The sequence below is a fragment of the Danio rerio genome, chromosome 11 (assembly GCF_052040795.2).
Source record: "Danio rerio strain M-AB ecotype USA chromosome 11, GRCz13ab, whole genome shotgun sequence".
Lineage (NCBI taxonomy): Eukaryota > Metazoa > Chordata > Actinopteri > Cypriniformes > Danionidae > Danio > Danio rerio.
Window position 1 is genome coordinate 41,296,592 of NC_141031.1, and position 20,909 is coordinate 41,317,500.

Genomic DNA, 20,909 nt, shown 5'->3' on the forward strand with positions numbered 1-20,909 from the left:
TATGTGCATAATCATAGGTTAAGCTAACTTAAATAGAAAATAGAAGCATTATAATCTAAATTAATTCCATCCATCCATCCATCCATCCATCCTGAATTGGTCAGAATTGAGAGAAAATAGTAGCAAAATAATCCAATAGTAGTAAAACAGCAGCATAATAATCAAATAATTATATATATATCTGTCTATCTATTAGGGATGCAACAATACAATTAGCTCACGGTTCAATACATACCTCGTTTTTTTACACTGTTTTCGGTTCGGTTAGGTTCAGTTCTCATGGCTTAACATGTGTTTTTTATTATTTTATAGACAATAGGAGCAGTAAGAGGTTAAGGAGAAAAAAATAAAAACGATTTATTGCAATACTCGTTTTGTTTACTTAAAAGCCAAGACAAGTACACTAGTTCCTAGTGTATTGTATAAAACAAAATGAACACTGAAATCTCACAGCTGCTGGTAGCCCATGTACTGTACAAACTGGGGAACACATAAAATCCTATATTTTGAAAATAAAACATACATGTGAAGTTAATAAAGATGAATTGGCCATTTCAAATAAGCATATTTGTACTAAAGTAAACATAAATAAACCATCTTAATAATCTTGGTGCTGAAAAAATGCGAGACTGGAGTCTGTAACGCAGATCGAGTGCTTTTATAAAATGACAAAAGCTCACCTCTCTAATCACTGAAAACGGCTGCAAATCTTTAGCAATAAACACCCGCACTGCCTTTGTTATTTTTATGTGTCTCTCGGAACCAGTTGGGTATGTTTGCTTGCAAGATTCAGCGAGGGATTGTTGCTATTTGGAGGACTTTATTACCTTCTCTGCTATCCTGCCTTCAGACAGTGATATTGCTGGGTGATGGCGCTGCAGATGTGCAGTCATGGTTATACGTGTAAAACAATGCTAGCACATGGTTATTTTTTGTTTACCGTTTTTTCTTTTATTGGCATTATACTTACCGCCAAATCCGAAATGTCCTCACACCGCAGATTTGAAAGACGCCGGCGCTTTCTCGTACTGTCGCCTCACTTCGACTGAGCTTCCTTCTACTGTTGCCTCAGCCTCACTTCACCGCCGCTCGCAATGTTAAAGTGTGGAATGATGGTCAAGCGCCCCCTAACTTTAGAGCATAGTAATTGGATATTTACTCGCGGGGAGGAGTTTCCCCGTCTCATCTTATGGATTTAGAGGCACACACAGTCAATTCGGGGAGATATAAAACCCTAACCCTAAACGCAAAACCGAGAAAACCACAATTCACAGAACAATTCACAGAACCGTGGAATCCCTAATATCTATCTATCTATCTATCTATCTATCTATCTATCTATCTATAATTGGTCAGAATTGACAGAAAATATTAGCATAATAATCTAAAATAATTATATCTATCCATCCATCCAGAATTGATCAAAAACAGTAGCATATAATTCTATCCATCTATCCATTTATCTACTTATCCATCCATCCATAATTTGTCATTAAGTGACAGGAAATAGTAGCATAACTATCTAAAACAATTCTGTCTATCCATCCATCCATATATCTATCTATCTATCTATCTATCTATCTATCTATCTATCTATCTATCTATCTATCTATCTATCTATCTATCTATCTATCTATCTATCTATCTATCTATCTATCTATCTATCTATCTATCTATCTATCCATAATTGGTCAGAATTGACAGAAAACTGTAGCATAATAAAACAATTCCATCCATCCAACCATCCATCCATTCAAAATGGTCAGAATTGACAGAAAACAGCAAAATAATATAAAATAATTCTATCTATCTATCTATCTATCTATCTATCTATCTATCTATCTATCTATCTATCTATCTATCTATCTATCTATCTATCTATCTATCTATCTATCTATCTATCTATCTATCTATCTATCTATCTATCTATCTATCTATCTATCCAGAATTGACCCAACTGTGTTAACATTCAAGTCACCAGTGCTTTCCAGTGTTGCTCAAAACTATTGGCAGATAAAGTTGAGAAAAAAGAAAGGTTAATCGATATCAAATCAACCCAGCTCTAATATTGGGGGTCATAACAGGGCCGCGCTAAACAGCTGTTACGATCTTCTCAGACAGCCGTGGGTAATGCAGCCACATCGACCGGCCGTCTCTGCCAGATGTGGCATTTCGTGGCGTTCCCGCCTAAATGGCTCCGATAAAGAGTTGAGTTGTGCGGTCCAGAGAGGATGAGAGCGGCATAAATGAGAACGGATGAGCCTGGCAGGCAATTCTCATTCAGCGATGGGCTCGGCCCAATAATGAGGTGGATCTCAATTATGCGGCCGCGGCGCTGTGAAATGGACCGGGGGCTCCCACCCCGACGCCTCCGGAGGCCCTTCAAGCCCCTTCGTCCAAATTGAACTGATGGAGCAGAAAAGCCATTTTGATTTTCGTTCTCACCTCCGAAAACACGGTTTGGCAGTGATAATGCCAGGCTGCCGTGGGCATCTGCCGCACGCCTGCGAAGGGGGTCAGCCGTGGCGTCGTGGGTCTCTATCGGACGTGCTGTATAGGGGCGTAATTGGATTTGTGCTGACAGTCTGTTGACACAGACATTATTAATTGGGGTGGCTGGATTGACACGCACTTAGATAGCCACATCATAAATGCATGAAACTGGGCGCGATAATTGCGATCGCTCCGCTAACTGCGGTGGGCTTGATTAATGATGCCGTCATCAGCATATGCCAAAGCTGACCTCACGGTTATTGAGTTAGCGGGCTAATCAGAGAAGAGGTGGGACGTCTATTGCTCATTCGCAGTCGAGAGATTGTTGAGGCTCTCCAAACCACTCGTATGACCTAATGAATGCAACGGATTCTATTGAAGTTTCTGGAGAAATGGAAACAACAACCAAACAAAGCTCAGCGGGATCACCAAAACATGGCCAACAGGCTTTGAGTACTGAAACAGAACAGAGCTGGGGAAAAAAATAAAGTTTACTCTATGCTTCAAAGATTTTTTTATTTTTTTTTGGTGGATCCAGCTTTCCTGCTGCTTCTACTCTCACAAAACGTGCTTTTCCTCAGCCATCACTCAGCGCTGTCAGATACAAGAATACTGTCAAATATTATATTATAAATATTAAATGAACTGAGACTACTAGATGGTTTCTGACTAGCAGCTCCATCTACTGAACTACGGCCAGACAAAAAATTATATATATATATATATCTTTACTGTTTTGACAAAATAATCATATTTTGCGCATCTATAAAATGCTGCAGATTTTTTTTTTATTCTATTGTTGCTAGTTATTAATTTAACCAGTTTAAAATTATGGAAACAAATCCAAAACTATCTACAAATCCAAAATGTATTTCTTTACAGGACAATACTAGCAAAACTACATAAAATAAGTCTTTTTTTTTAAGTCCCAACAACAACAACAACAACATTAAACGTAGTATATTGCGTTCTTACATAATTACTGACAAAAAAGTAAGCACATATACATAAAACTAAAAAATATGATTAAGTTTACAATTTATAGCTTAAATTATAGTTAAAACTTTTTTAGAAATATCCAATATGGTAAATAAGATATTAAGGCCGTGAAATAAAAGCCCCAGAGAAATCAATATTTGAGTTTCCTAGGTGTTAGTATCAATATTTTAGTTCCAAAACGGTCTATAAAATCACATTTAAGATATAAACGTCAAAAGCTTTGGGTTTGTAACTTCTGCCAAAATTAATCTACAATTTTTTTTTACATTCAGCTTTTATTAACAGTTTTTGACTTCTGACCAATCAAATGCTCTCTAGTACAGTGGACTATTTGGTGCATTTGAACTAAACAGATTTATTAAACAGATTTATTTATTAAAATAATATTTTTGTCACAGAACATCTTTAGAAATACAAAGATAATACATTTAAATTTATGCAAAATGTATGCAAATATATATATACAAAGTAGAAAATTTTAAAGATTTTGTGATTTCTTGATTTCCCTATTTTTTTTAATTTTTACTTAATACTTTTTTTCATAACATATTTGGGCTACTAATTTTTAGACCGTCATAAACTGCTTTGTTAGATTATCTCCAGATTTGGTTTCAGTACTGCCTACTCTAATGTACACTCACCAGCTACTTTATAAGGTACACTTTACTAGTACCCAGTTAGACCCCCTTTTGCTTTCAGAACTTCACGGAATAGATTCAACAAGATACTAGAAATATTCCTCAGAGAATTTGGTCCATATTAACATGATAGCATCACAGCTGCCGCAGAGTTGTCCATCTCATCCCAAAGGTGCTCTATTGGATTGAGTTCTGGTGACTGTAGAGGCCATTTGAGTACAGTGAACTCATTGTCATATTCAAGAAAGCAGTTTGAGATGATTCATGCTTTATGACATGGTGTGTTATCCTGCTGGAAGTAGCCTTTAGAAGATGGGTTCAATGTGGTCATAAAGGGATGGACATGGTCAGCAACAGTGCTCAGGTAGGCTGTGGCGCTGACCCAATGCTCAATTTTCACTAATGGGCCCAAAGTGTGCCAAGAAAATATACCCCACACCATTACACCACCACCAGCAGCCTGAACCGTTGATACAAGGCAGGATGGACTCATGCTTTCATATTGTTGTTGCCAAATTCTTACCCTGCCATCCGAATGTCACAGCAAAAATAGAGACTCGTCAGACCAGGCAACAGTTTTACAACCTTCTGTTTTCCAATTTTGGTGAGCCTGTCTGAATTGTAGCCTCAGTTTCCTGTTCTTAGCTGACTGGAGCGGCACTCGGTGTGGACTTCTGCTGCAGTAGACCATCTGCCTCAAAGTTGTACGTGTTGTGCATTCATCTGCATTCTGCTGGTTGTTTAAAGTGATTATTTGGTTCGAGTTGATAGAAAGGCAACAGTAACTCAGTCTGGTTATTCTCCTCTGACCTCTAGCATCAACAAGGCATTTGCGCCCACAAAACTGCCGCTCACTGGATATTTTCTCTTTTTCGGACCATTCTCTGTAGCCCTAGAGATGGTTGTGTGTGAAAACGCCAGTAGATCAGCAGTTACTGAAATACTCAGACCAGCCCGTCTGACACCAACAAGCATGACACATTCAAAGTCACTTAAATCACTTTTCTTTCCCATTCTAATGCTCGGATTGAACTGTCTACATGCCTAAATGCATTTAATTGCTACCATGTGATTGGCTGATTAGAAATATGTTAATGAGCAGTTGGACAGGTGTACCTAATAAAGTGGCCGGTGAGTGCATATGCACAAATATAATATTGTAAAGCATTCTATAGAAAATATTCTATAAAGAGATTTCTAAGGGGTGTACTCATATTGTATATGCTGAGCAGACACACATTATTTGTTGGAAATGTAGGCATAACTTCTAGATGATACAGTAGTTTAAATTAATTGGCACATGTTTGTCAATGACATTCTAATGACTATGCATTTTGTTACTGTTTTCAAGCATATTGCAAGGCAAATTGTGAATCAAAGTTATAAACTGAGAACTGTTTGTTGCATTTAAATTCAGATACAGTATAAGTAAGTGTATGTGGTGTGATTGTGTCTGCAGGTGTGGTGCCCAACAGTCTGGGTCTACACAGCCTGCAACCCAGTCCAGTGGCTCCAGACAGCCAGGCTCAATCTCCAACCCAACTACAGTACCGCAACAAAGTCCAGCACCGCCGATTCTCCATGGAGGTGAGTGGTGTTTAATCATCTCATCCTTCTCTATGCTAAAGCCCAGCCAAGTGCTCTATCCAGAGGCTTTGATGGAGCCCTAGTCATCCGAACAGAACAACACACGCTCTGCTTGTAATCTTATCTGAGTCCTGAATAAAGTCCTTGCCAGAGGCGCTAAAGCCTCGTTATCAAACACTTTGTTTCTCTTTAAGGTGAGACCAGGTAAAACCACAAAGAGCTACAGCAATGGCAAGTTTCTGACTGCTGGCTGATTGCACGCGCACACACACACACACACACACACACACACACACACACACACACACACATACAAAAAAATTCAAAAGCTTTTTTTTGCTTTCCCTCGCAAAACTTTTGGTTTCCCACGAGAAACTTTTGTGATGGAAATAATATGAGGTGGAAGGAAAATATATATATTTCAGTGCTTTAGTGAGCATGATGTTTCCCAGAGGAACACAATACTTTTGCAAGACAGAATGTACAGTTTCTGAAGGGAAAGATATGTTTTTGTGCACAAAAATGTAAAGTTTCCAGGGGGACTGGGACATTTATGCAAGAGAGTATGTAATGTTTCTAGGACAAATGCAATACTAGTAAAAACGAAATGTAAAAAGCTGTAGAAAGATGTATGGGTGACATTGTACTTTTTAGAGAGAATGTAAAATGTCTAGGGTTAACAATACTTTTTAAAGAAAGCATATAACGCTTCTAGGACAAACACGCATGCAAAAAAACTTTTGTAACGAAAATAATATGTGGAAGGAATAATATATATATTATTGTTAAACAAATACATATGTATGTTTATATACATATATATATATATATATATAATGTGTGTGTGTGTGTGTGTGTGTGTGTGTGTGTGTGTGTGTGTGTGTGTGTGTGTGTGTGTGTGTGTGTGTGTGTGTGTGTGTGTGTGTGTGTGTACATATAGTTAAAGTCAGAATTATTAGCCCTCCTTTTAATTTTTTTGTTATATATTTTCCAAATGATATTTAACAGAGCAAGGAAATGTTCACAGTACGTCTGACAATATTTTTCCTTCAGGAGAAAGTCTTTTTTGTTTTCTTGCTGGAATAAAAGTAGTCTTTGTTAAAAATAAAAAATAAAAAATAAAAAAAATTCAAGGTCAAAATTATTAGCCCCTTTAATCAGTTTTTTTCGATAGTCTACAGTACAGAACAAACCATCGTTATGCAATAACTTGCCTAATTACCCTAACCTGCCTAGTTACCCTAATTAACCTAGTTAAGCCTTTAAATATCAATTTAAGCTGTATAGATGTGTCTTGAAAAATATATAGTCAAATATTATTTACTCTCATCATGGCAAAGATCAAACAAATCAGTTATTAGTGATGAGTTATTAAAACTATTATGTTTAGAAATATGTTGAAAAAAAACAGGGGGGCTACTATATCTTACTTCAACTCTATGTGTGCGTGCACAGTAAAGTCTCCAGAGGGGAAAAAAGGTTCCAGGACAAATGCCATACTATTAAAAAAGAATGTAAAATTTGTGTAATTGACTTATTTTTTTTTAGAGAATTCAGAATTGCTAGGGTTAAAGCAACTCTTTAGCAAGAGTGAATGTAAAGTTAGTATTGTTAATTGTAATATGTGACATTTCTAGGGTTAAACAATACTTTTGAAAGCAAGAATGTAAAGTTTTTAGGACAACAATATATATATATATATATATATATATATATATATATATATATATATATATATATATATATATATATATATATATATATATATATATATATATATATATATATATATATACATACATATATATACATACAGAGAGTTTGTCAGAATTATTAGCCCCCATGTTTTTTTCCCCCAATTTCTGTTTAACAGAGTTAAGTGACGTTTAAAGTTAAGTTAATTAGATTAACAAGGCAGGTTAGGGTAATTATAGGCAAGTTATTGTATAACATAGGTTTGTTCTGAATTGACTATCAAACTAAAATATAAAGAGGCTAATCATTTTATCATTTTGACCTTAAAATAAATCAAATAAGACTTTTTTCAGAAGAAAAAATATTATCAGACATACTGTGAAAAATGTATTGCACTGTTTAACATCATTTGGGACATATTTGGGAAGAAAGTAAAAAAAATCAAAGGGGGTTAAATAATTATGACTTCAACTGATATATATCTATAAAAACTCTTTTGGTGCCATAACTATATATTCTCAAACTAAAACAGAAATGTTTTATACTTGTTGTCCCCCTCAGTCTACCCTGAGCCACATGCTCCTTTATGCATCTAGGCCTTTTTCTTCTCAGGTGTGAATCGCTGCATTAGTAATGATAGTTTATGCCTCTTAGCATATGAACAAAAATTTTTTTCAGTGTCTTAGAAAATTAAAATTAATAAAAGCAACAGAATAACAGATACTTTTCTCATCGTTTTAAATCAAAAACTCTAGGCTACAAGATCAATATTCAGTCCTTTTAGTGACTTCAAAATTGTAGTTTTTCACTAACCACGCATAAAAGTTCCCTTTTTAAAAACACAATCTTGTACATAAACGTTGTTAACGTATTATTGTAGCCCAGTTTGTGCTGTGTACAGTGGTATTAAACCAACTTATATGTTTAGAAGCATCTGAAAAAAGGACAAATGTCAGAGCATATCAGCACTTCTCCACTCTCCCAAGACACCATAAGACCCCAGAGAGTTGAAATAAGCCTCGCCAATTGGATTGTTGAATGACAAACACAAACTAATCAGAAACCACATGAGGAAAGCTGCCTTGATCATATTCCTCTATCTTTCTCTTCCACCATAATCATCCATGCGATTCTATATGGTGTGTGTGTGTAAGAAATGCCTCGCTTGGAGGCACATGAGAAAGATCGAGTCCATCATTAAATGGAGTGGAAGTATTACCTGTAAGTTAGTCCAGCACACAAAAAGACAGAGCGGGGCATTGGGAGCGTTCAGCGCCTCGGCTGTCAGCTTCCTTATTCAACGGCCATGAATCCAGAAGGGGGGAAAATTGGACTGAATGCCCTCTCCCATTTTCAAATCCGACGGTTTCTTTTCTGCTCTCGCAAACCTTTTATCTGCACCATGCACCTTTATTTTATTCCCACGGGCATGATGGGACTTTTTTTATTCCCTGGTTTTATTGAGAATCGCCGGCTAGTTTTATTGCAGAACCGTACAAAAGTCTCAGCAAAAGGCTGAGGAATCACAGGGAACGCTCTCGTTTTTTTTCAGAGCACATATAAGATGCTATTTTTGGGCAAACCGTGGCCGTGAATCGAGTTACGAACTAACTCCATCAGAGCTTCTTAAATGCGAGAAGATTGCTGGATATACTTCAGCTCGCGGTGAGATGTAATATTTTTGTCCTGCCCTGCCTCAGCGTGTTGAGATTACTCCAGAAATCTTTTATTGAGTGCTGCAGAAAAAGTGACAGGTTTTTCTCATTGTCATGCCGAGTTGGTCATGGTAAGAATAGCGGGCTCCGGCTATAGGCGTAGAGTTGTGTTGCGCAGTGGAGAAAGCTGTCATATTGGCCTTGACGCGCTGTGTTTTATACGTGTGCTAGCTGAACGCTAATAGTTGACAGCTCTTTGATGTGTGTGTGTGCAGGATGTAACTAAGAGGATGTCTCTGCCCATGGATATTCGTCTCCCGCCCGAGTTTCTGAAGAAGTTGCAGATGGAAAGCCCACCGCCGTGCAAACCTCTGAGCCGCATGTCCAGAAGAGCATCGCTGGTCAGTAACCGAAGCAAAAGTCTCACTCAGTACTGCTAAATAATACATAAAGACGCAATGATATAGAAGACAACATAAGGTGCATTCACAGCATTATTCACAGAAAAACATTTCCATAAATGTCTTCTGGAGACGTATTTCTCTCAGGTCAAATATTCTGCTCCAGCTTCAAAACGAAATCCATTATAAAAAAGTGCTGTACACATATAAAACTTGATATGAATGTACATCCTTTCAGTGCACTGGTAGTACTAAAACTTATCGGAATATATTTCTGGCCTACTTTAAATCTCTTAAAGGGATAGTTCACACAAAAAAAGTAAAAATCATTTATTGACAACAGGTTGAAATTTGATCAAAATACACATACAATTGTTTATAAGGCTCATCAAAGACTGTTTTTATTGCGGAAACTCAACTCTTTTAATGTCGAGAAAGTTATTCTAGAGACCTTTCACAATTCATTCATTGAAAGTATTTTGTCTTTTCTTTTATTTGCTGGTTTTCTTCACCGTCTATCAAAAAAACAAGAATAGTCTTCAAGGCATCGTTAATTTGTGTTCAAAGATTTTGGGAGTTCCCCTGCGAAGTCTTGCATACTATTACGAACAGCAGGTGTTGAGGGTGGCACTTAAAATACTAGGGGCCCTATCATACACCCGGCGCAATGTGGCGCTAGGCGTGACGCAATCGTTTTTTGCTAGTTTCAGCTTGGCGCAAGAGTCGTTTTGAGGCTGTTTAAATAGCAAATGCATTTGCGCTCATATGTGCGCCCATAGGCGTTCTGGTCTAAAAAGGAAGGTGTTCTGAGGCGCACTGCTGGCGCGTTGCTATTTTGAGAAACTATAATAGATTTTTCAATAGACCAAAACAAATCCGGTCTAAAGTCCAGCGCAGAGTTGCGCCTCGCTTACACACTGCTTAATACATTATTGATTATGCATAATGTATTAATTAAGAATACATGACATTATTATTAAAAAAGGAAACACAAGCTGGACACAACCGATAAATGTCATAACAAATGCTCAAATAATATAGCCTAGTTTACAGCAAACATCATGTTTTTAGCTAGATTGTGCCGTTTGTCATATACAGTAGGACTATAGGGCTGTTATTTTTACTAAAGAAGATATATTATTTGAGTTGATCACCAGAACTATAGAAACTGTATTATGTTTAAAACAATTTTTTTTTTAAAAACGGCAAAGTATTGCGTTTAGATCTGTATAGGTTAATACACAGAATCTTGGTATCGGGATCGGATCCCAAAAAATGTTATCGGTGCATCCATAATTTAGAGTACACTTTTGTTCCTTTAAGTTACTATGAGGTACATGTTTGTACTTTTCAGGAATTAATATTTACTCATATTTTATATTTTTTAATAAGCTTACTGTCCCAGTGAGAGGTTTTGTACCTTTATTTCTATAAGTGCAATAATGACAAAAATATTACACTTATTTAATCATATTGCTAAAACTGCCGATGCTTTGTGCATTAGCATATTGACGCCAAAGGTTTCTCGTTTAAAATAATGAAGGACAATGAAGGAAATCGGTATTGAGAATGTGTTGTCGAACGACTTGAATATGAGAAAATAGTAATGAAATGTTTATTTTTGTGTGAACTGCACCTTTAAATGTTAAATTTCACCTTTAAATTAAAACTATTTAAAAGTTGTTCTTTTCATTGTTTTGCAGTCAGACATTGGCTTTGGGAAACTGGAGACTTATGTGAAGTTGGGCAAACTAGGAGAGGTAAGATGTTTTCTCTTCCCTGGGTGAAGTAAAAAAACAAAAAGAGACTCTATAGGCAAAAATTAAGAACATAAAACAGCAGCCATCGAAATGAAGAATCGAATGTGTTCATTACGAGATTCCCTCCAGGCGATTACAGTGAATACGAGTCGTGTTAAATGTGAATTCTGATTTAATGGGCTTTTTTTTGGCACGAAGAGACATCAGTCTGTAATATGCTCAAAGCTGTAGCGCGACCAGCCCGTCAATTTTCCATTAAGTGCAACAAAGCATGCACATCGCAAATTGTGAGAAATAATGTTCTACATACAACCCTGAGGAATACCGTATCTAATGACCGAAAGAAAAAACCTGAAGTATTGGAAAAATACTGGACGGAGACTGCTGTGAACTCTCTTCAGTGAAGAAACAAATAACTGCAAGCGGTGGCTCTCATATCTCTGTATCAGCAATCATAAATATGTTCATTAATGTATAAAGGTGCTTTCAACTCGCTCCATTTCAAGGCCTGGAAAAGTCTTGTAAACAAAACAGTCTTAAAAAGTCACAGAATGTGAAAGTCATGGGATTTGGTTCTTTATTTTGAGTTATAAGCTTTATTTGGCTCTAAATTGCTATTTGTAAGTGAAATATCTGTGATATTATAATAAATATAATGTTTTTTTTATTATTTACTAAGATAATTAAGAATACACTCACCTTGGAGCAATGCTAATGATAGCAAAAGTTTGGGGCTAGAAATAATTTTTTTAATGAAATCAGTTTTATTCAGCAAGAACACATTAAATTTATATTATGTGATTTATAATGGTAATATTTCTATTTCAGATAATAAATGCTGTTATTCTGAACCTTCTATTCAAAGAATCCCCAAAAGAAAATTTCTTTACATCAGTTCACATCAAAATGTTTTCAACACTGATAACAATTAGTTTCTTGAGCAGCAAATCGGTTTATTAGAATAATTTCTAAATACTAAATAATTATTTAATAAAAATATGATGTTATAATGTTTAATTAATTTTATTCTAAAAACTACATTTAAATAAAAAATAAGGTAAGGGTGCTAAAAATTCTGCTTTACAAGGAGCAAATATATTTCTTGAAAAACATACACAGCTATTCTCTACATACGTGTAATGAAAAGCTTGTTTTTTGGTTCAAATAAAATAGATAAATATCAAATACCAGATCAAATAAAATCAAATAAAATTAAATTTTAAATTAAATAACATTAAAATAAAATAAAATTTTAGCAAAATAATAAACGAAAAAAAAACATTAAAAAATATTAAAATAAAATTTTATAAATTAAATTAATAGAAAAAATATTAAAACAAACAACATTGAAATAAAATAAAACAATATTTAATTAAAATAATAAAACAAAATAATAAATTAAATAATATTAAAATAAAATAAAAATATAATTAAAATAATAAAATAAAATAAAATATTAAATTACATAGCATTAAAATAAAATAAAATAAATGTAATAATTAAATACAATAAAATATTAAATTGAATAACATTGAAATAAAACTAAATTTAATTAAAATAATAATAAAAAATATTACATTAAATAGCATTAAAATAAAATAAAATAAAATAATAAAACAAAATACAATATTAAAATAAATAACATTAAAATAAAGTAGAATTTAAATTGTAATTAAATAACATTAAATTAAATTAAATTAAATTAAATTAACTTAACTTAAATTAAATTAAATTAAATTAAATTAAATTAAATTAAATTAAATTAAATTAAATTAAATTAAAACACAATGCTAGCCACACATGCGTTTTCTCTGCTTAAAAATAAGCAGGTCATGCATTCAATCATTTTGCACAATATTTCAAAGTTTGTTCTTAAATCAAATATTCAACAAAACTACACAAAGAAAAACTCCAAAGTTAAACAATGTGTGTAAAATACAAGAGACATCTGGACACAAAGCATTTCTCATATTGTTACAATGGCACTGAAAAGTTTGATTTAAAAGATTTTTTTTTAGCTTTTCTCTCTTTCTTTTATATATATTTTTAATAAGACGATCACTTTTGATCTATTGGCATGCCAAAGTAAAAATCTGGCTCCTCAAGCAAAAAAAATAAATAAATAAAAAAATTAAAAAAATGCTAATCTATTCTGCACCACTCCTGTTTCCCCAGAAGATTGACATATTTTGTCTTCCCGTCTGTCACTCAGGGCACATATGCCACCGTTTTCAAGGGTCGCAGCAAACTCACAGAAAACCTAGTGGCTCTGAAAGAGATTCGTCTGGAGCATGAAGAGGGCGCCCCCTGCACAGCCATACGGGAAGGTAGCATCCTATTTCACACACATGTTGGTTTTGGTTGGTTTATGAGGACTCACCATATGAGTAATACTGTAAAAACTACTACTTATTTTGCCTTACCCTAAAACTAACCCTCATAAATTTTGAACACACACAAGTTGGTTTTGGTTGGTTTATGAGGACTCACCATAGACGTAATGCATTTTATAGTGCAAAAACTGCTAATTATATTGCCTTACCCTAACCCTAAAAACAAACCTCATAAAATTTGAACAAACACACATGTCTGTTTTGATTGGTTCATAAGGTCCCACCATAGGCGTAATACATTTTAAACGGTAACAACTGCTCATTGTATTGCCCTACCCTAACACTCATCAATTGAAAACACACACATGTTGGTTTTGGTTGGTTTATGAGGACCCACCATAGGTGTAATGCGATTTAAACAGTAAAAGCTGCTCATTATGTTGTCTTACCCTAACACTCATCACTTGTAAACACACACATGTTGGGTTTGGTTGATTTATGAGGACTCACCATAGGTATAATGCATTTTAAACTGTAAAAACTACTGCCTTACCCTAACCCTAAACCCAACCCTCATACATTCTGAACACATACATGTGGGTTTTGGTTGGTTTATGATGACTCACCATAGGTGTAATGCTGTAAAAACTACTCATTTTCCCATACCTTTACCCTAAAATTAACCCTCATAAATTATGAACACACACATTTTGTTTTTGGTTGGTTTAAGAGGACTCACTATAGGTGCAATGCATTTTATACTGTAAAAACTAGGGATGGGTACTAAACCCTGTACTTTATCGGTATCGGTGTCAAATTGTAAAAGACTGAAGTATCCATAAGCTCTGATGTTAACAGTTCTGCTATCGGTACTGGAGAATTATTGCTAAATAAACATTACTTACAGTAGCATAATTATCTGACCAACCTTTTCTAATGTGCGATATTTGTCTGCACAGTTGGCACTCACATAAGAAATGATCATGTCTTCACCTAATAGTACAACGGCTAACACGTCAAGTATAAAAACCTTCACAGTTCTCGGCTGTGCACGTGCGCTCAGTGGAGGCTCGCGCTCATAACACAGATTCGGGTGCGTACACAGCTCGTAAGCTTGCTGGGGTCGCCACAGCGGAATGAACCACCAACTTATCCAGCATGTGTTTTACGCAGCGGATGCCCTTCCAGCTGTAACCCATCTCTGGGAAACATCCATACACTCATTCACCCATACACTACGGACAATTTAGCTTAACCAATTCACCTGTACCGCATGTCTTTGGACTGTGGGGGAAACCGGAGCACCCGGAGGAAACCCACGCCAACGCAGGGAGAACATGCAAACTCCACACAGAAACGCCAACTTACCCAGCTGAGGCTCGAACCAGCGTCCATCTTGCTGTGAGGCGACAGCACTGCCTACTGTGCCACAGCATCGCACTCTCTAAATTAGTTTAATATTAATAATGTAATAAACACACATTTGGTTACAATAATAACAGTATTTCTTTCTGCAGTAGCCTAAATAAATCTTAAACATTAAAAAATGATTAAAAATTACAAATTTTCACTGTATTTAAAAATATAGGCAAATAATAAACTATTCTAATTAAGGGTGCTTTCACACCTACACTTTTGTTTCGGAACGTGTCTCGTTTGCCCAGTTAGCGCGGTTCGTTTGGCATATGTGAACAGGATCGCTTGAATGAGGTGGTCTCGGCTCGATTGAAACGAACCCTGGAGCGGTTCGATTGCAGTGAGAAAGCGATCCGATCCGAGCGCGGTTATATCACTGTGTTTTATGGATATGTAATAGGCTTACGGCTATATGAAGAGAGAATTATGAGTAGGGCGGGAAGTTTCGCGAGTCTCCAAGTTTCAAACGAGTGATGATCTCCCGGTAATCTTGCCTCTCCCTCCCTCAAATAGGCATCGTCGCGCACCCTTCTCACCCCTCCCCACCGCGTCTCTCCTCAGACATGTTGAGCGCGCGCACCCTGTCAATCACCACCAAACCACCACCTCTCCTAACAGCTGAGCGGGACGCTGCAAAATAAACCCTGACACTCTGACCAATGTGAGGAGAGTTTACTCGCACGTGACTTGTTTTAGCTCTTTTGGTCCGATTAGAAACTTTGCAGTGTGAAAGCGAACCGCTCCAAGAGCAAAGAGCAACAATGTAACAATTGTAATCTCTGTTTCGGAACAACTGAATCGATTCACAGGTGTGAAAGCACCCTAATAAATTATAAAACAAACAGCTTATTTTTACATTGTTAACTCTCAAAAAAACGTTAACTCATTTATGTGAATGTGACATAAACATTAACTGATTAATTAACTGCATTTTGCAACTAAAAGAGGGTATTTAAACTGCAGAGATTACAAGAAACCAAGAAAGATCCTGATTTCTGTCAGAAAAAGAAAACATGATTTTTTTTCCAGAAGAAAAAGGTTAAAAACAAAATAATTTTCCTTCAAACCATTGTTTATACTTTTACAGGATTAAAAATAATAATAATAATTTTAATTATTGTCGCTGGTATCGGTAAAACTAGAAATATCGTTAAAACCTTAACAATACCCATCCCTAGTAAAAAAACTGCTCATTATGTTGTCATCCTAACCCTAAACCTAACCCTCATCAATTATGAACACACACACACACATGTTGGTTCTGGTTGGTTTGAAAAGGACACACTATGGCCGTTGTGTATTTTATACTGTGAAATAAAACTGCTTATTTTATTGCCTTACCCTTACCCTATCAATTATGAATACACACATGTTGCTTTTGGTTGGTTAAAAACAGGGGTGTCCAAGCTCGGTCCTGGAGGGCCGGTGTCCTGGAAAGTTTGTCTCAAACTTGCTTCAACACACCTGCCAGGAAGTTTCTAGTATATCTAGTAAGTGCTTGATTAGCTGTTCAGGTGTGTTTGATTAGGGTTGGAGCTAAACTCTCCAGGACCGAGTTTAGACATCCCTGGTTTAAAAGGCCTCACTATAGGCGTTATGTATTTTATACTGTGAAATAAAACTGCTTATTATATTGCATTTCCCTTACCCTAAACCTAACCCTCATCAATTTTGAACACACATACATACACAAATGTTGGTTTTGGTTGGTTTAAGAACTCACCATAGGCATAATGCATTTTAAACTGTGAAAAAAATGTGCTTATTATATGCCTTACCCTAACCCCAAGCTTAACCCTCATAAAGTTTTAATGTCAAAACACCAAGGAAAAAGGGCTCGTCTTCAACATTGTAATTCCTAGGTAATATCCATGTCATTACACAAATATCTGTCCATGTAAACCAAAACCTGTACACAAAGACACACACACACACACACGCACACACGCACACACACACACACGCACTACTATGGTTCTAAGCTTCCCAGTTGTTCAAAACCCAAATTGTCACGAAGAGTATACATACTAAACTAGCGAGCCACGGGCATCTTCTTCACCCAGTCTGAATCACTCCATCTAAATGAGAATGAGTACGTGAGCGGGGTTACTAATGGAAGATGCTGGAGTAAAGCAACACTGCCATCCAGTGGCTGACCGACACATAGAACAGATGCTAGACGGAATAATATACCATGATGCACTGCGTTACAAAATGTGTTGCTGGAGGTCAGGGTTGGGAAATCTCTTTTACAGCTCTGAGACTTCAGTTTTTGTGTGTGTGTGTGTGTGTGTGTGTGTGTGTGTGTGTGTGTGTGTGTGTGTGTGTGTGTGTGTGTGTGTGTGTGTGTGTGTGTGTGTGTGTGTGTGTGTGTGTGTGTGTGTGTTTTACAAAAGTTTATGTCCTCAGGAGAAATGCACAAGACTTCAGAAAGTGTCCATTCTTTCAGTTTTAAAGAAAAGATTTAATTATTTTCTATTTACAAGATTCTATATCATTACATTAAAACTTTCTTAAAGGGATAATGCACCCAATAATTAAATCAAGTAAATGATGACAGAATTTTATTTTGGGGATGGACTATCCTATGGAAGTCCGTTCTTTTTCAATAATTGGTAGGTAATTGGTCTGCCGACACTGTGGTAAAAAAACCTTGGAAGCATGCCATGATTAACCCTGAGCAAATACCTTAAAACTCTGTGTTACGTTTAACCCCACGTTACTTTGTGCCCTGTGATCCCCTATTGACCTTATTCTTCAGTGTGGATGTGTGCTCGTTTTGCGATTGTTTTAGAACTTCTGATTCAGTTTCCTGTATGAAAAATGACTAAAATAATAAATGGCAGAAAACAATCAAAATACTTGCTCTGCAAACAAGTGTGTTCATGACTATACAGACAAAAAATAATAATATGGTAAAAATAATATCAGTTTGCAGCGTAACAAGCTGTTCTTAACGTCTTAAAATGAATGGAAGTGAATGAGATCAGAAATCTCGAGCCAAAGAGATTCAAATGGCTGGACAAGCTTGTACATGATGAATAGGGTCAATAATACAATATTAATAATACCGACACATATACAGTACAGTACAGCTGAAGGGAAAATTATCCTTTGAAATTTCAATGCCCTTAATAGATTATCAAGTGATGTTTAACTAATAAATGTTTTGATAATTTTTAGATAGTTAATAAAATTTAGTTAATAAGTAGGTTTTTAGTTTTTCATTTTCTTAAACGTATAACTTTTAATAAATAATTGACCTTTTCTTTGCCATGACGACTACATAATATATACTAACTTTACTTATACTAATATTCAGCTTTAAAGTGCAATGTTATATATAATAACATATTATATATATATATATATATATATATATATATATATATATATATATATATATATATATATATATATATATATATATATACTGTATGTATATATATATATATATATATATATATATATATATATATATATATATATATATATATATATATATATATACTAGTATACTAGTATATATTAGGGGTGTAACGATATTAAAACCGTACCGAAATATCGCGATACACCAACCACGATACGTATCGCGAAACTCTCGTGGCGTACCGCGGTACTCTCACGCCCCCTGCTGCCCATTGTTGAGGTTGACGTCACTTGTCTCTAACTAATTGAACCAATTTAAACACATCTTTAATATCATATTTGATTAAATTGTTTTAGTAATGATGAGGATTTTTTCTAAATATTATATTCTAAAGTTAGTATTTTAGTGCATGTTATGTCATGTGACTTGAGTAAGCATCACGCTCGTTACTACTGGACGCAGGACGGCTGCTTCACATAGTACTGAGATTGCAGATCCCCCAGACACGTTTCATCTGTGTGGAAACATTTTGGTTTTCCAGTTGAGTACAGGAATAGAATTCGTGTAGTAGACAAAGCGCCTGCCTGTCTGTCTCAACTGTTTCACGAAACTTACTTGTAAGGAAAAAACATTTAAAAAGTGTGGTAATTTCACAATGTGAGGGTGTAAGCAACAGAACTGCCAACAAAAGTGATTTAATGTACAAAAGTGAAACCAGAATAATGCCCAAATATACAAAAAAAGAGAAATATTTACACTAATAAAAATAATTTAATAAAGTAACAAATTCAAACAAAAGTATCAAACAAAAATGAGTTAAACTCGAGCAAGGGGGTGATAGTGAAGACAAACAAAAGAAATAAATATAATAAAACAATTCTAACTCATGAATAACCCCTCTTACCTCGCTAAAACTGATGAAAAGAAAAAAAGGTCTTTAGCGCCGAGCGCCGCATTCTTCCCTATACTGAATAAAATAAACAAAGATGACCTTCACCTCTTACCTGATGTCTTTAACAATACATTTTCTACGTGTTTGCAAAATGGAAATCGTATGACATTTTCCCTATCCACCTTACACTGAGAGTGAACAGCCATATTGTCGGGAAGGAGCGGATCCAAAAAATAATATACAAATCAATTGAAATAAAAATGTACAAACCTCACAAAATTTCTTAAAGTGGGCAAAAGTAATGCAAAATAATTTTACCCAAACAAAAGTTAAGCAAAAACAACGAAAATCATAATCATGTCAGAAAAATACACGAAAAACGAGATCAAAGGAAAAAGCGCTCTCTCTCCCGCTCTTCCTGAATTGCTTTTTACATTCCCGCGCTGAGTCGCCAAATGATGATAGATCGGTCTCCTGACCAATCAGCTGTCAAAAAGGCGGACCTTCGGAAATGACAGTCATCCGCTGTTGTGAAGGCGGACCTACATAAATGACCGGCATAGAGGGAGCGGGAGAGAGAGAGAGAGATCGGGAGGAAAACATACAGCCGGCAACAACCCTAACATTAGTTTCAGACACAACTGCAATGTATTTTACTGGTGAATATGTCATGAAAAAACACTTTACAAGCACATTATATGTATATTTTTCATTAATTTAAACGGAAACCTATCTATCTAAATGAAACCATATAATCAAAAATGAGCGTCTGTGTCAGCACAGAGATCAAGCCTCTCATCGGAGAATGTGGATATTATGGTGTTTTTGAAGAAGATCTTTCACTAGTCTACACTGCAGTTATTTATTTCATTTTAGTTTACTTAGTTAAGATGGCTGCACTAAAGAGAATAGTTTTTTCTGACTAGTCTATATTGGAGGTATTTATTTAATTCTAGTTGCACCCGAGTGGTATCCTGACTGTACTAAAAATGCGATGACAAAGTTAATAAAGAAAAAGTTAAGATGTTCTTGTTATTAAGTGAATTGTCCCTTAGCATTGCTGTTAACATGACATCAACCCTAACCCCACAGCAAACAGAAACCGAACCATACCGAACCGAACCGTGGCTCCAAAACCGTGAACCGAACCGTGCCTTTTGTGTATCGTTACACCCCTAATATATATATATATATATATATATATATATATATATATATATATATATATATATATATATATATATATATATATATATATATATATATATATATATATATATACACATTTAAATTAAGGGGGCTAATTATATTTAACCTTAAAAATAAAATTTAAATAAATAAAATAAAAATGGATACAGTATTTCATACAGTACGTCACAACTTAACAAGCGGATAATTAATAATATTATTATTTTCTTAAATATCCCTTGAAAAAATATTTTGAAAAAGAATTAACAGGAGGGCTAATATATAAAGTATATATAATAATAATAATATATATTTGTAAAATATTGAAACAATATTTTGTATTTTTAACTGTAATATAAATGTATAAATAGGGACACAGTGCCCTAGTGCTTAGCACTGTCACCTGACAGCAAGAAGGTCACTGGTTTGAGCCCCGACTTGGTCATTTGGCATTTCTGTGTATAGTTCATTTTCTCCCCGTG

At 35.2% G+C, this 20,909-nt stretch overlaps 1 protein-coding gene and 1 non-coding gene across 6 annotated transcripts in view; one reads left to right on the forward strand and one right to left on the reverse strand.

The window, feature by feature from the left end:
- LOC101882875 (uncharacterized) overlaps nucleotides 1–20,909 on the reverse strand; it is a 287,867-nt gene that overhangs the window by 228,313 nt on the left and 38,645 nt on the right. The window lies entirely within an intron of this gene.
- The window catches only part of cdk18 (cyclin dependent kinase 18), a 160,788-nt gene that overhangs the window by 101,571 nt on the left and 38,308 nt on the right, over nucleotides 1–20,909 (forward strand). For all 5 annotated transcript variants that reach the window (XR_015502897.1, XR_015502898.1, XR_015502899.1 and 2 more), the window contains 4 exons: nucleotides 5,590–5,717; nucleotides 9,343–9,468; nucleotides 11,172–11,228; nucleotides 13,441–13,555. Coding sequence is in view for 2 of the 5 variants with exons in the window: in XM_087274276.1 (XP_087130402.1) it covers nucleotides 5,590–5,717; nucleotides 9,343–9,468; nucleotides 11,172–11,228; nucleotides 13,441–13,555 (426 nt within the window). In the remaining 3 variants the exon portion in view is untranslated. The remainder of the gene's footprint in view (nucleotides 1–5,589; nucleotides 5,718–9,342; nucleotides 9,469–11,171; nucleotides 11,229–13,440; nucleotides 13,556–20,909) is intronic.